At 59.0% G+C, this 14,201-nt stretch overlaps 3 protein-coding genes across 4 annotated transcripts; 1 reads left to right on the forward strand and 2 right to left on the reverse strand.

The window, feature by feature from the left end:
• Positions 1-44: 44 nt before the first annotated feature.
• On the forward strand, positions 45-4,348 carry BET1L (Bet1 golgi vesicular membrane trafficking protein like). 2 transcript variants are annotated; one of them, XM_043582198.1, is made up of 5 exons: positions 86-217; positions 1,357-1,448; positions 1,728-1,784; positions 1,928-2,027; positions 2,481-4,348. In XM_043582198.1, exons 1-5 carry the CDS (start codon positions 199-201, stop codon positions 2,501-2,503), a joined length of 291 nt encoding a protein of 96 aa, XP_043438133.1. In that variant the 5' UTR covers positions 86-198; the 3' UTR covers positions 2,504-4,348. The 2 variants fall into 2 exon arrangements, with proteins under 2 accessions (XP_043438131.1, XP_043438133.1); XM_043582196.1 differs by having other exon boundaries at positions 45-217; positions 1,928-4,348.
• A 1,204-nt stretch (positions 4,349-5,552) lies between these two features.
• ODF3 (outer dense fiber of sperm tails 3) lies at positions 5,553-9,495 on the reverse strand. Its single transcript, XM_043582199.1, has 7 exons — positions 9,304-9,495; positions 8,786-8,902; positions 8,185-8,385; positions 7,738-7,839; positions 7,437-7,558; positions 6,502-6,642; positions 5,553-5,899 (listed from the first exon to the last, which is right to left on the reverse strand). The coding sequence occupies exons 2-7, from the start codon at positions 8,892-8,894 to the stop codon at positions 5,804-5,806; spliced, it is 771 nt and encodes a 256-aa protein (XP_043438134.1). The 5' UTR covers positions 8,895-8,902; positions 9,304-9,495; the 3' UTR covers positions 5,553-5,803.
• A 1,231-nt stretch (positions 9,496-10,726) lies between these two features.
• Positions 10,727-13,958, reverse strand: SCGB1C1 (secretoglobin family 1C member 1). The gene is made up of 2 exons (XM_043582200.1): positions 11,925-13,958; positions 10,727-11,318 (listed from the first exon to the last, which is right to left on the reverse strand). Exons 1-2 carry the CDS (start codon positions 11,977-11,979, stop codon positions 11,074-11,076), a joined length of 300 nt encoding a protein of 99 aa, XP_043438135.1. The 5' UTR covers positions 11,980-13,958; the 3' UTR covers positions 10,727-11,073.
• Positions 13,959-14,201: the final 243 nt, after the last annotated feature.

Genomic DNA, 14,201 nt, shown 5'->3' on the forward strand with positions numbered 1-14,201 from the left:
GCCCGTCCCCTCCCCTTGTCCGGCGGCGGAACAGACCTCAGGCGGGTTCGGCTCGTCACCCCGGCGGCCGGACCTCGGCCGGAAGTCGGCGTGCCCGGGCGGAAGGGGCAGGGCCGGAGGGCCCTTCCCGCTGCTGCGCCACGTCCGCGGAGGCTGTGGCCGTGCCGTTGACGGAGACCCCGGCCGGGGCCGGGAGCGATGGCTGACTGGGCGCGGGGTGAGCGCGGGGGAGCGAGCCGGATGGCGGCGCGGCCGGCCGTGGACGATGCGGCTGCCCGCTGGAGCCGCCTCCGCCCGCCCCTGCCCCGCTGAGTGGCCGCGGCGGGGAGAACTGCCGGCGGGCGGAGCCAGGCTGCGCGCGGGGGGAGGGGTCTCCGGGGCCCTGCAGGTGCTCCTGACCCTGCGAGGTCGTTCTGCCTGGGGCCTCTGGCGGGCCACGGGCCACAGGTCCCGGAAGCTGGCGTGGGAGAGGAGGCTTTTGCGTGGTGGGGTGGCCTAGGCTGGCCCGTTTGCCCTCGGGGAAGCCCCTGTTCTCATCTGGGATTGGGATGCTGATGGCCTGTGTCGCTGGGCTCTTGTAACTGTTAAGGGGTTAACGAACATGAAGTGGTTGGCAGGACGTTAACAGCCTTTCTTTTGGGGTTTGTATTCATCAGTGATTCCTAAGGCTGTGCCTCGGTGGCATATTAAGGCATCCTGGCCGCCGCAAAATTGCACTCCGAACTTGGGGGGAGATGGTTCCCACCCACCTGATGTGACAGATTCAGCATCACTAGTCATGGGTCAGGGCGTCCTGTAAGGTGTGGGGTGTAGAGGTGAGCAGACCTAGGGCCTGCACTCAGGATCGACCTCAGCCCCCACTTTTGGGTGTTGGGAGCTTTGCGAATTTGTTTCCTCTTTGGTCACTTGTCATCTCTTCAGAACCCAGTTCATGGGCCACCCCTGCCAGGGCCTTTCTGCTTCCCTCCTGGGTGCTCTTCCTGCCAGAAATAACTATCCTATCTATCCTTATGATGCCATCTGTGGAGGGATCGTGCAGGTTCTGTGACAATATCAGGAAGTGCTAGTAGGACTGTACCCCTTTGGGGTGCCTAGATATGTTTACAGGACGTGTGCTCACATGACAGGTGCTCACACGCACTATCCTTTACACAGCCCGTCATGTGTGACGTCCATGCACTGGATCCCGGGTTAGGGTTGGGCCCGCTCAACAGATGTGAGCTCAGTCCTCTGAGACTTCCAGCATGGCTGGGTGGGATTGGAGTGAGAGCCCTGAGGCCACAAAGGGCTGACATGCAGGGGTCAAGGGCAGTGCTCACAGGTGGATGCTCCCCCTCAGACTCTCCCTTCTCGCAGCTCAGAGCCCCGCCGCTGTGGAGGAGATTCTAGACCGGGAGAATAAGCGGATGGCCGACAACTTGGCTTCCAAGGTCACCAGGCTCAAATCGGTCAGTGGTGGTTGTCCCTTCACCTCCGCCTAGCACCCTGGAGTGGGGACCAGAGGGAGGGTAGAGGCTGGGAAGGGTTTCACGCAGTTCCCATCTTCCTTGTCGCATCCATGGCAGCATTCATCCGTGTGAGGTCCGGGTGACACCTGAATCCTGATCTCTGCTGGTGGTACTGTGTCTGGCAGAGTTGTTGGCAGGGTCTGCTGGTCTTACGGGGGGTCAGGCGCCATCCAGTGTCCCTTCTCTGGCCTGACCTTGCCCCCTCTGTGTCCTGACCAGCTGGCCCTGGACATCGATAGGGACGCAGAAGACCAGAACCGGTACCTGGACAGCATGGTAAGGGTCTGCAGTGTGCGCGGGCATCGCGGTCAGCTCTGCCCCACACCGCCTGCTGTGCAGGCTCCCAGCGTGCCTGCAGCACCTGCGTGTCGGTCGTGGAGATGCCCCCCTGTGTGACTGTGCTGGGATTCCTCCCTCAGGACTCGGATTTCACAAGCATGACAGGCCTGCTCACAGGGAGTGTGAAGCGCTTTTCCACAATGGCGAGGTCTGGGCGAGACAACCGGAAGCTTCTATGTGGTATGGCCGCAGGCCTGATCGTGGCCTTCTTCATCCTCTCGTATCTCCTGTCAAGGGCAAGGACATGAGCCACTAGGAACTGGCTTCTGTGAGTGCCCGGGGCAACCAGGGTCTCCCCCTGCCTGGTGTCCTGGGCTCCAGAAGACCTACGTACAAAATACTCCTTTGAAACGATGATCGTGGCTTGGGAATCTTTTTCCTGTGTGACTGGGAGTTCGTGGCTTCCTCTGACCCCGTGAGCTCATGTTGGCCGGTCCCATGTGTGTGAGGGTCTCTTTCCCTTGGAGAAGCCAAGGCCCAGCTCTCTGTACTGTTCCGGGTGTTAGAGGCTCTGGCAGAGCAGGTCTGACCTGAGCAGCTGGGAATCCTGGACATGGCTACCTGTGGCTAGCAGCCTTCCCCGGTTCCTTGGGGCTTTGGTGTTTTAAGGCTCTGTCCCGTCCTTGTCTCTAGGTGAGGTCACATCTGAGATCTGAGGTGCCTGGAGCTGACACAGGAAGGGGGTGTGGCTGTGAACTTTGAGCACCATTTCTACTCAGAGATGGCAGATACTCTTGGCTAGGGCTGCTGGGCATGGGTAGATCAATGTTGAGGGTTCCGCCCTGAGGCCTTGCCTGCCCTCCGGACCGTCGGGAAAGGGCAAGGGGCCGTGGATGAAGGAGTGGACTGCAACCTTGGCTGGTGGCCCTGGGCCCTCCCAGTCCTTCTGGATCTCACAGTCTTGTATCCAGGAGAAGAAACTCCCCGTTTTCTCAGGATTCGAGAGCTACCCAACACCAAAAGTGTATTTCCGCGAGACCAGACCTTTAGAAGCAGTTCTGTCTGGCATTTCAGAGTCAGGCAGTGTGTGTGTTGAGGGGGGCACCTTCTGTGGGTCAGGACAGGAGGCTTCCCTACAAGGACTCTCTTCGTAGGACCTGTGGGTCGCTTCTGGAGTGTCAGCAGGCAGCTTCCCATCCACCAAGCGAGGCCCTTTGACAGTGACTACCACCTTACTGTGGGGACACTTAGTTATTCTCGCATCCCTCTGCAGACTGCCCTCCATGCCCACCCACCGTTTGTTCCCTGGGCCCTCACGGCCCACTTGGCCAGCCCCATGTTCACACAAACCGAACCACAGGCCCAACTGGACCAGCGGCATCTCACCCGCTGGTGAGATGTGGTGAGGTGTCGGCACCCTTGCTTGTGCACAAATACATGTAAGAAACGACTCATGGGTTCTGTGTCCTTCCCTGTCTTCTGTCATCCCAGTTACTCCCCTTACTCCCTGAAGACTGTTGGCGCCCTGTCCACCTCCTTGCCCGGGTCACACACATTGACCACACATCAACTCTCTTGGCCCTACCTTGCTCTGGTCTCCAGCCCTGGGCCCTGCCCCTGTGGCACTGATGCCTGCCTCCCCTTCCAGCAGGATTGGCCTGTATCCTCATATGGTCATTCCATTGTACCTGCTGGCCCTCTCAGCCTCCTGGAGGAGGAGGATCCCACCTTCCTACTTCTGAGTGTTCTGTTCTGACTGCCTCTGCTCCTCCAGATGCTCGTTTCTCATCCAGTGAGGTCGGCTTACATGCCTCCGTGTCTCTGGGACTTCACTGTTTCCCCTTACTCCCTGGCATTCTCAGGCTCCCGTGGTCCTGCCTCCCTTCCCAGTCGCCACACTCTATGGCTTTGACTTAGTCCTCTGCTCATCTCACCTTAAATCTTGCCACGGGGGCGTGCCCACTGGCCACTGTGCTGGCAGCTGCCGAGGGCATTGCAGACACACCCTCACCCTGCATCCCCCACTCTGCCTGGGTTTGTGGTGCTGACTTCACTTTCTGAGAACATGCTCCATTGTGGCAGCCACACCACACTAAGCGAGCTGTGCCTGCTCGTCCTGCCATGGCAGGCTAGTTTCCATTCTGCACTTGGGTGGTCTTGCTGAGTGTTTTCTGCTGTCTCCCTGAGACCTCCAGCTGTAACGTTCTCTCCTAAAGTTTCCATCTCTGCTTCCAGCTATTTTGGGGTCTGGGTTTTAGTTCCTTTCTGATTGACCTTTTGGTCTCTCATTCTTGTTGCATTGGGATGGATTCCGTGAGGGGGGCCTGGCAATTCTGCCAACCTGTCAGAGGCTTCACCCTCTTCCTGCTCAGCCTTGTGCACTCAGCACCTACTTTTGTGCATAGGCGGGGTTTGCTGATGTTGGTGCCTGAGACTAGTAACCCAAGAAGGACCCGGGGACCCAGTCTGTGCCAAGGTAGCTGCCAGGCTCTATCCCGCAATTCAAGGACAAGGCATTTACCAATAAAAATTTGGAATAAACAGTTTCATGGTGGAGTAAACATTGTCTTTGGTGTCCTCATTTCTTTAGGTGCTTGAGAGTTTCATCTGGAACTGACTCAGTCCGCAGACAGGCCATGGACACTGCTGGTCCAGACCCCACTTCTTCCCTCTCTTGTTCTGCCTGGTCCCTGTACCCTCCCTCCCTCCCTCACTTGGCCCCCGCCGCCCTAGGCAGGTAGTCACAGGCTTACCACTTTCTCTGCCAAGTTTCTGTAACTCAGATAGGGTGATGATAGTATTACTCCCAAAGGTTAGATGAATAAATGTGAGGTGCTCAGAACACCGAACCTGATGTGGTTCCTGCTGGGCCAGGGTCAGCAGCCATATTGTGCTCTGTGTGGCTATGGCTGGCAGGCTCACGGGGACAGCAGGCAGGACCACCCATCTTGAGGTCCTCCGCGACCTCCCCAAGGTCAAGGTGAAATCCAGACTCCATTCCTCAAGGCCTGGCCTTAGACTCCAGGCGGCCTCTAGAAACGCCTGTTTTGGGCGTCACTCGGATACCCCCTTCCTGGTCCTTGTCCTCTTGTGCTTCCTGTGTTGCCTTTGCTGCATAACAGATCACCTTAAAACTTAGTCACTTATAGTAATTTTTGTCTTTGGATCACTGTGGTTGGAATTTGAGACCCGCATGGTGGGGACAGCTCTCTGCCTAGAACATTAAGGCTTCAGCTGGGAGACCCGAGGCCAGGGATGCTGTCACCTGAAGGCTTGCTCACATCCCCGCTGGTTGATGCTGGTGTGAGCTTGCGGTCCAGCTGTGCTGGCTGCCTGGGTGTTGATGTGGCCACACCACTTTTTGGGGGCACACCATGGTGTGAAGTGAGCGAAGCGAGGGGGATACACAGGCAGAAGCTGTTTCCTCTCTATGTCATGGCCTGGCGTCAGGAGTCACAGTATCACTTTATTCAGGGTGGTCACAGGCCCTAGTCCAGATTCAAGGTGGGGACCCAGATCTCATGGGTGAGAGTGAGTCATGCAGGCAGAAGACCACATAGGAGGGGATAGGTGCTTGTGTGACCATCCCTGGAGTGTACGATGAAATGCGAGGTGAAGGGCCCGAGGCAGAATTAGGAGGGTGGGCGCCCGAGGGTCCCAAGCCCTCCTCTCTGCTCAGACCCCAAGCCCTGGAAGCCAGGGTAGGACCCAACAGCCTATGTTGGGGGGGGGGGGGCGGCTTTCTGAAAAAGCTTGATTCTACTGTCAAGACAAACCCATTACTAATGGGATCTGTGGTTTATTAAACATGTGGGCACAGCAGGAAACAAGATTAGCAAATGGGAAAGCAGCATAGAAAAAATAACTGGTCACAACTGTCCAAACAGGTATGCTCTGCCCTACAGGCCAGGTTGGCCACAGCCCAGCTTGGGGAGGAGGCGTCCCTAGCCCACGGCCCAGATGTGGGAACATGATGTGCAGAGGCTGTGGGTGATGGGGTGCGGTGGGGGCCAGGGCTATTCCACATCCACATCCACCACGAGGGGCATCATGTAGTCAGAATGTTTGATGCCGAAGGTGACGATGGGGGCACAGGGCTTGGTCACTGTCACCTGGGGAGGAGAGGCTGTGAGAGGCTCTGGCACCCCTGCCCCTGCCTGACAGGTTCTGCCCTCCCTGGGGCTAGAGCTGCTGACAGTGGCTTCACTGTCCTTCCTCAGCCCTGGGCCAAGGTGACCAGCGCCAAAGCCACACTACTGGGTTTGGTCAGTGTTCTGCACACTAACTGTCACTGGTGTCTAGGGAGGCAGGACCTGCCAGCTGGGGAAATGGTATGTCAGGAAAGCCTAGCATTCTAGGGATGCATGGCCGCTGTGCCCCCCACAGGCTCACAGGCCCTTCCCCCCCCCCCCCCCCACTCTGGGCTTGCTTCCCAACTACTCCTCTGGCCTGTGCCTCCCCCTGCAACCAGGCTGTGCCCCTGCTGACTTCACACCCCCGAGATGTATCCCCCAACAACTCAACCACACAGGTTGGCCTGTGTTCCCGGCTTCCCAGGCTGTGCCCCATCACCCCCTCTGAGTGGTGCCCCTTCTCCCCCCCATGGGGTTGTGACCATCCCTATGCTCTCTGGGCCATGTCACCATCCCCACTCCCTCCTCACTGTAACTCCCCACCCCTCAGGCCACCCCTCTGGGCCCTGCTCTTCCTGGACCTTCTCAGGGCTGTGGGCTCCTGGTCCTGGCTTGAGGGTCTTGTCCCCTGGGGGCTCCACCCGGGCTGCCATGGTGTATTGTGGAGCCTTGAACTTCGTCACCTGCACATCCGTCTGGCGGTAGGCTGCAGGACCTGGGGTCTGGAAGGTGAAAGAGGCTCAGACAGGCTTGGCCTGCCAGGGCACGTGATCCCAAAGGGTAGGCGGCCAGCATCGGACAGTGCGTTTCAAGCCTTGAGTCACTGTGTGTCTGTGTGTCCAGGGGTCCCTTCTGTCTCCAGACAACAGTCACACTGTGGGATGACCTTCTCTGTGTGGGACATTACTCCTCTACTGAAGCCTCACCAAGGCGATGACACCTCAGTGTGTGTCAGTCCCAGGCTTGTCCCTTTGGTGTGTGCAGGAGAGGCCCCTTTGTAGCTGGGATTCTGTCCTGTGGGATTTGATGGCCGTGGGCTGGACTGGCGGGGTCAGCAGTGCTGTGAAACCACTTTGGAAGTCTCCCCAGGCTCCTCAACCTCCTGAACACATGGCCACCTCAGGGCCTTTGCACTGGCTGTTTCTGCAGCTGGAACCCTCCTCCCCCAAATATCTCACATTTTACTCCTCTCCTTCTTCTTATTTTCCTGCATGCCACCTTATCGAAGGCTGCTCCCACCCTCCCTGCAGCACTCCATAAATCCCTTCCTTGCTCCACTCCCCCGGCACTGTTGCTATCTCCGTCCTTGTCCATTGTCTGCCCTGCCTCACCCCAGGAATGTAACCTGGGGGTGCAGGGGACAGGGCGGTGCCATGCATGTGGCAGACACTGGAGGGTGAAGAGCTGATAGGTTTCACTCTGATGGGACTGGGTTCTGGGGAGGAAGGGCCAGATGGACTGTCTCTGGGGGATGAACAGTGCTGTGCCCTGGGGCGGGGGGGGGGGGGACCCTTGCCTTGTGAAGGTCATCACTGAAGCTGCCCAGCTTGCTGCGGCCTTTGATGGAGAAGGAGGGTTGGGACGCCTTGCCAACGGTGTGGGGCCCCATGACCACAGGCAGCATGTAGGCGGCAGGGCCTGTGGGGCGCACAGGCAGTGAGTCTCAGGTTGGACAGAATCCCGCATGCAGAGTCTCAGCTCCTTTCCTGAAGTTTGCCACTTCTAGGAGTGCAGCCATCAGGTTACCCCTGTCTCACCTCCCCACCCCCCGGGGTCCCCACCCTGGTTGGATGTTGGCTATCAGGGCTGGTGCACACCTGGGGTGCTGTCCACTCGGAAGGTCTTGGTTCGGGCAGAAATGGAGTGGCTGGGTGCTGAGTCAAACACGTGCTTGGCCGATTTCTCTGGAAAGTAGTCACCTGGCTCGGGAGAAGAGCGGAGGGCGTGCTGGGAGGGGATGGTGACCGAGATTGGCTAGGGGTATCCCGGAGTTGCAGGAGTGGGCAGGACAGGTGCAGCTTTGGAGGGGGAAGGGCAGAGTCTGGTGTGGGCCTGGTGTGGGGACGTAGGGCAAGAAAAGCCCAAGTTAGGACTGGGCTTGAGGGTCTCCGAGGCTGCTTTGGGCCTGATGGTGTCCCTCGAGAGGAAAAAGAGGGGACAGGAGAGCCAGGATGCCTGTGCTCCTTCACACCTTCACCTGGACGGGACGTGCAGTGGCCACCAGCAGGGTTGGGCAGGTCTGCGGCTGGGCCAGGCTCACTTACCGGGGCCAGGGGTCATGATGGTCTTGGTACAATAGCGCCCCAGGATGGAGTAGGCAGGGCCAAGGTCCTTGCCAGTCCTCAGTATCTTGGGGTTCACGCTGTAGCGGGGCCCTGGGGAGCAGTTCTCTGCCAGGAGCATGGGGGCCCCACGGAAACTGTAGGCTGGTGCACGCAGCTTGGTGGGCGTGTGCTTCACAAAGCCTGTGGGGCAGGGGTTCTGAGCAGCCCGGAGTAAGATGCCATCCTTCTCCCCACCCTATTGACCCCACAAGGGTTGAGGGGCTGGGAGTCAGGGATGAGCCCCCAGCCTTCCCAATGCCCTCCCTGCTCTGAGCCTCTCTCCAGGCCCACCCCCTGCCCCCACTCAGACCCTCCTTAGGCCCACCTCAAACTTTCCCTAGACCCTCCCCAGACCCACCCCAGGCCCACCCAGGCCCTCCCCAGACCCTCGTCAGACCTCCCCGACCCTCCCAGAACCTCCCCAGACCCGCCCCATGCCCTCCCAGACCCCCTCCAGACCCTCTCCGGGCCCATCCCGAGCCCACCTCAGAGCTGGCTTCTTCCCCTACCCCAGTCCCATCCCAGGCTCCCAGGCTCTTACCCGTGGTGGGTGGAATCAAGTACTTGGGTCCTGGGCTGCTGTAGAGGGCCATGATGGGCCCCCGGGGGCGATGGGGCCTCCAGGTGCCCACCCATACTTCCTCTGCCATGGCTGGCTCTGTCCATGGATGGAAGGGTGACCAGGTGCTGGGAAGTCCCAACTCCCCACCCTATCCCTGTCTTGTCCCCACTGGTGGGCAGAACTGCAGGCCACAGCCTCCTCAGTAAGGTCTTGAGCTGGGGCCTACACAGAGGTTATGCTTGGAGGAGTGGGCTTGCTCTGCCCTCACCAGCCTCCAAGAGGAGGAGCATTAGACCCTCATGCACAAGATGGGAAGGGCTGTCTCCTCCAGCCTCACTGACCACACTTCCCTGGCTCTGCAGGGGCTCTGGGTAGGTTCCTCCTATTCAGGGGATGCTGGGCACCACTGGGCAGGGAGTGGTGGGCAAAGGTGGAAAACTTCTTGGCTGAGGCTGTGCTGTGGGGCAGGGAGAGGGCCACTCCAGAGGGGCCCTTACCTCTTCAGTCCAGGAGCTGCACTCAGAGCAACCTATGGACCGGGCCTTCTTGGAGGTCGTCCCGTCGCACCGGCCTCAATGCCAGGCAGTTCCCAAAAAAGGGGCATGGAAAGGAAGGCCTTTCCCTCTCTCTCCTCTTCCCAGGGGGCTTGGAGAATTGGGTGGGGGTGGGGAGAGATCCTGGCCCCTGAGCTCTAGAATGCAGCTCTGTGGGACAGCAGGTTCTAGATCACTATCTGTATGATGAAGACAATGGCCTCTGCCCAGGGGACCCCCACCCTCACCAGGCATGGCTCAGGTCAGGACTTTGCTCTGCTCCTCACTATGGTGGGTAGGGCAGAGGCTTGGGGGGTGGGAAAAGGGACAGTGAGGTTCTGTACTGGAAGGTGAGGCCACAGGGCCCAGAGCTGGAGTGGCCAGAGAGCAAAGGTTGTGAGGGGCAGAGATGAACCTAGTCAGCCTTGCTTCCAGTGAAGACCACGGATCTGGGGAAACTGAGGCACAAGAAGGCTCCAGCAGTTGGGATCCTGGGTGAGGGTAGGGTCAGCGCTGGTTGGGGAGTTTGGGGGGTGGCGCTGAGCTGCTGCCCTTCTGCGGAACCTTTCCAGACCCTGCTCTCCCTCCTGTGCCACTGCTGGCCATGCCCGCCCCTCGACCACGGGTGTCCTCAAGACCAGGTGCACTTTCTTCTCCACTTTGTCAAGGTTCCTCTTGGGGATAGGGCTCGGGTCTGCACGTCTTCCAGACAGACTCTTTCCTTGGGTGACTTTAGGGGGAATGCTTTCAACCCCTGGACCTGTGCCAGGTGTATATTGTGGATATTTATTGTCTTGGAATGACAGTCTTCAGACGCAGAATGCCCCCAGCCTGACCTCCCGGTTCTAGCCTCATCGTCGGCCTAGGGCTCTTTGCCCTGCCTCCTCCGACGCACTGGTCCTGCACCCCACCGCTGCCTCTGTAGCCCTTCCTGCGTCCACTCCCCTGCCTGTCCGTCTTGCTCTGTCCGCCTACATGGGGGTCTGGTGGGTCTGCCCTCTGTGTGGGGCTACTTCTATGTGCATGCTCTGCGGATGTGACCCCGTGTCTGTGAATCCGCATATCCATGCGGTTGTGTCCCTGACTGTGGGGAGAGACAGGAGCCAGAGCCTGAGCTGCAGGAGGCTTTATTGATTGAAGAGTTTTATGATAAATTTACACGCGGAGAAGTGGTAATGGGGCAGTGTGGCCATTGCTGCTTGTGTAGCTGGTCCTGTGGCTGCTTGGAGACATGACTGGGGTCCGCTATGCATCATCTTGACTGCCCAGCACTTGCACCTGGAAGGCAGACAGGTGTGGGCCAAGAGGGTATCACCCATACCTGGTGTCACCCATACCTGGTGTCACCCATACCTGATCACCCATACCTGGGTATCACCAAGGGTATCACCTGTACCTGGTGATCGATAACTAGAGAGCCCCATCCTGTTGGGCAGGTAGGCCCAGGCCAGCCCCTGGAGGACCGTAGGCTCTGGCACACTTCAGCCAGTCCCCTCCTAGCAACGGCGGAAGTGGTGCGTACTTGTATGTGGGTGTGCCATATGCATGTATATGCTCTTAGGGGAGGCTGAGGCTGCTCTGGGGGAGTGAGGTCTGGGATGTCCACTTCTGCTGACTGAGGCAGGTCAAGGTGTCTGTGGGGTGGTGGCTGTATTGGGGTGATAATCAGGAGTCATAGCATTTGGTGGAGGGCTAGTGGGGCAGGGCTGTGTGTCCTGCTGGGGCTGCGGACCTTCAGGGAATGGGGTGACCCCCCCGCCCCCACCCCAGCCTTGGTACCAGCAGCTTGATCAGCTCCGCCTTGTGCATAGGCTGTAGGCCATCGATACAGGACTTGAGCTCCGTCAGTGCTGCCTTGGCATCTGCATTGACATCGTACTTGCCAAGAGGTCCCTCATATAGCTCCTCTGGGGACCCCACCAGCAGCGTTTGTAGGAAGTCCATGAAAAAGTCACTGTTGTCATCCCCGATGGCCAGCCCTGTGAGGTGGGGGCAAGGTGACACCAGCACAAGAGAATTCCATTCCAGCCCACCCCAGACCTCCCAGCACTCCAGCCTCGGCGGTGTCCAGAACTTCTGCATCAATGCCCACCTCACTTGCCCCAGGTGTGCCCCCATGATCACCCTGCCTCACCTCCCCCAGGTCTTACTCCATAATACCCCCTAACTCTACCTGGCCACAGACCCCTCCTGTCACCCCTAGCCTCGGCAGCGTCTCCCACTCTGGGGTTCCCTGGCATTACTAGGGAAGGGGCGGCAAGACCCTAATGTGGCTGGAATTCACCCTCTGAGTGAGGTTGGCTGACCTGGGGCTTGGAGGGTTGGGGTCAGGCTGGGCTGGGTTGGTGACATTGGGCTTGGTGACACTAGGGCTGGGGCAGAGGTTGGAGCTGGGCTGGGTGGGGACTGGGGTTGGCGGGAGCATCGGGGGCATCTGCCCACATCTGTGTTCTGTGATGGAGGCTGGTCGGGCACCTAGGAAGGCCGCCGCCCATCCTTGTGAGGGGCCTAGTGCCTGGGTTTTAGCCCCCCAGGTTCCTGTCTGCCCCCCACACATGGGCCCTGCTGGAAGCACACAGACTCACCGCAGGAGCAGAGCAGGGTGAGGGCCACCAGCAGGAGGGTGCTGCTCCCCTTCATGGCAGATAGCAGAGCTCCCTAAGGAGCTGCCTCTGCAGGCTTTATGCCCCACAGGCGGCACCTGGCCTGGGGGCGGGCCCAACCTGCCCGTCAAGACCTTGGCAGTGAGAGCACAAGTTGGACAGCCAGGGGTGTGTCCTCACCCTGGGCCCCCATGGGTGTCAAGGAGCAACAGGCTTGGGGTGCTGTGTGAGGGGCAGTCGGCTTGTGGTTGAGTTGAGGGGACGTGGGAGAAAGTCAGATGTGAGGTCGCTGAGGAAGAACAGTGGGGGCTGGGGCATCACGGGCCTCCGGCCATGCCTGGCTTGTGGCTGAGGGTGACAGGTTCTGGGGTTGGGCTCAAGCCTTTCTTTTTGGCTGGGAATCCCTGCTCTGCTCAACATGCCTCAACATGCCACTGGGGCAGGGGTAGGGGACTTCCTGGGCCTGAGAGTCTGGGTAGTGGGAGATGGGCCCAGGGCTGCAGGAGGCCCGAGTGGATAGCAGGGTCCAGGGGGTGGAGGTCGCCTCAGAGGGACTGAGGTGAGAGGAGTCAGGCCACGCCTGGGGACTGGTGGGATTATCCCATCACGGCAGGAAGCGAGGAAGGGTCACCCGAAACATATTTTCCTTCTATGGCAGGCGAGCCCCGGGAAGTGTAGGATTTGGGGGAGATGGTTCTATGTTAGAATGGAGATAGGAGACTGAGACACTTGGGCGGCCAACCAAACGGGCCCAGGAGCAGCTATTCCTGTGTGGGGCCTGGCCCCTCTCCTGTCCCCTGCTGCCACCTGGTGGTGACTGATGGCATCCTGCTGGACTGGCATGCTCACCCTCAGGGTGCCCGTGAGGACTCAGGGGTTTAGCCCCTGGCCAGCCCTGGGGGCTCCTCATTCAGACTTTGGAGGGAGGTGTGGGGGAGGCTTGATTACCAAGGTGACTTTGTCGCCCTGTCCCTCACTCACCTCCACCTGGTCCTGAGTCTGTCACAGACACCAGACCCTTGTCCTGTGTCCTCCTGAACACAGCTTCTCAGCCACGCAGGTGACTGCAATTCTCTTTGCTGGCACACAACAAAATCCAGAGGTGGTCTAACCTGTTCATACACATAATTCCAAAAATACAGGACAAATAATGTGTACTGAGATCACCTGTAACAAAACAATGTGGCTGCATCAGTGAGACTGTACTCAAGGCAATGTGGAGCCCCGGTCCCCAAAGGCCCCAGGGGTCGTGGCTTCTGGGATGGCCACTTGGCAGCCTAGTGGACACACAATGTTACATTAGTTTCAGGAGTACAACATAGTGATTCCACAATACTCTTACTCAGAGCTCCCATCTGTCCCGTACAAAGTTATTACAATGTGACCGGCTCTATTCCCTGCGCTGGGCTGTGCCCATCACCATCCTTCACTCACTGGTCTCTGGCTGCCTGTTGTGTCACCTGGGTGGATGTTTAAAAGTGCCAGCCCTGGACTTTGACGTAGCTCAGAAGCTGTGTCCCTGGGGGTACCACCTGGGCTTCTGTTGTTCTGAATCCCTCCAGATGATTCTGACCGTCAGGCTGGGCTCTAATGGAGACCAGTCCACCCAGCTTTAATTCCTCTTCTCCATTTTCCTCCCACCTCTCCAGAGTGTTGTCCTGCTGGAGGTGGACTGGGTACCCCTCTGGCTGCATTTGGATCGTGGCTTTTCTTCTTCCACAAACCCCAGCCCCTGGAAGCACAAGCTGTTAGCAGTTGCCCTGCAGCCTTTCCTGGGCAGTGTCGGCGACAGAATCTCCAACCATCTCACAGTTGATGAGGACTTGAGCAGTAGAGTCAGTCTTGCTCATTACCGATCGTGGTGACTTTGCTTGCACATACCTAATCCACCTAGGTTCTAACCCCCTTCTCCTGGCCACCTCACCTTCCCTTCCTTCAGTCAGCCACTGCCAAGCTCATTCCCTGGCCTCCACAACACCAATGGCTAGGTTCCTCCATTTCTAGTTCAAGTGCCCTCCCTCTGACTACGTCCTCTGTTCCTCAGCTTGCTGCCTCTGGTGCCCAGCCTGGCTGACCGTCACAGTGCACACACACTTCCATGCCCTGGATTCACGGCACCGCCATTATACCGCACCCCTCCCTTGCTTGCAGCTGTGCTCCCTCCCCTCTCTCCCCTCCCCCTAGTGCTGGATGACTCCACCTCTCTCCTTCCACCTACCGACTCAGCCAACCTCTTGTCAAGACTTCACCTTGGGCGGG

The sequence above is a fragment of the Prionailurus bengalensis genome, chromosome D1 (genome assembly GCF_016509475.1).
Source record: "Prionailurus bengalensis isolate Pbe53 chromosome D1, Fcat_Pben_1.1_paternal_pri, whole genome shotgun sequence".
NCBI classification, from domain to species: domain Eukaryota; kingdom Metazoa; phylum Chordata; class Mammalia; order Carnivora; family Felidae; genus Prionailurus; species Prionailurus bengalensis.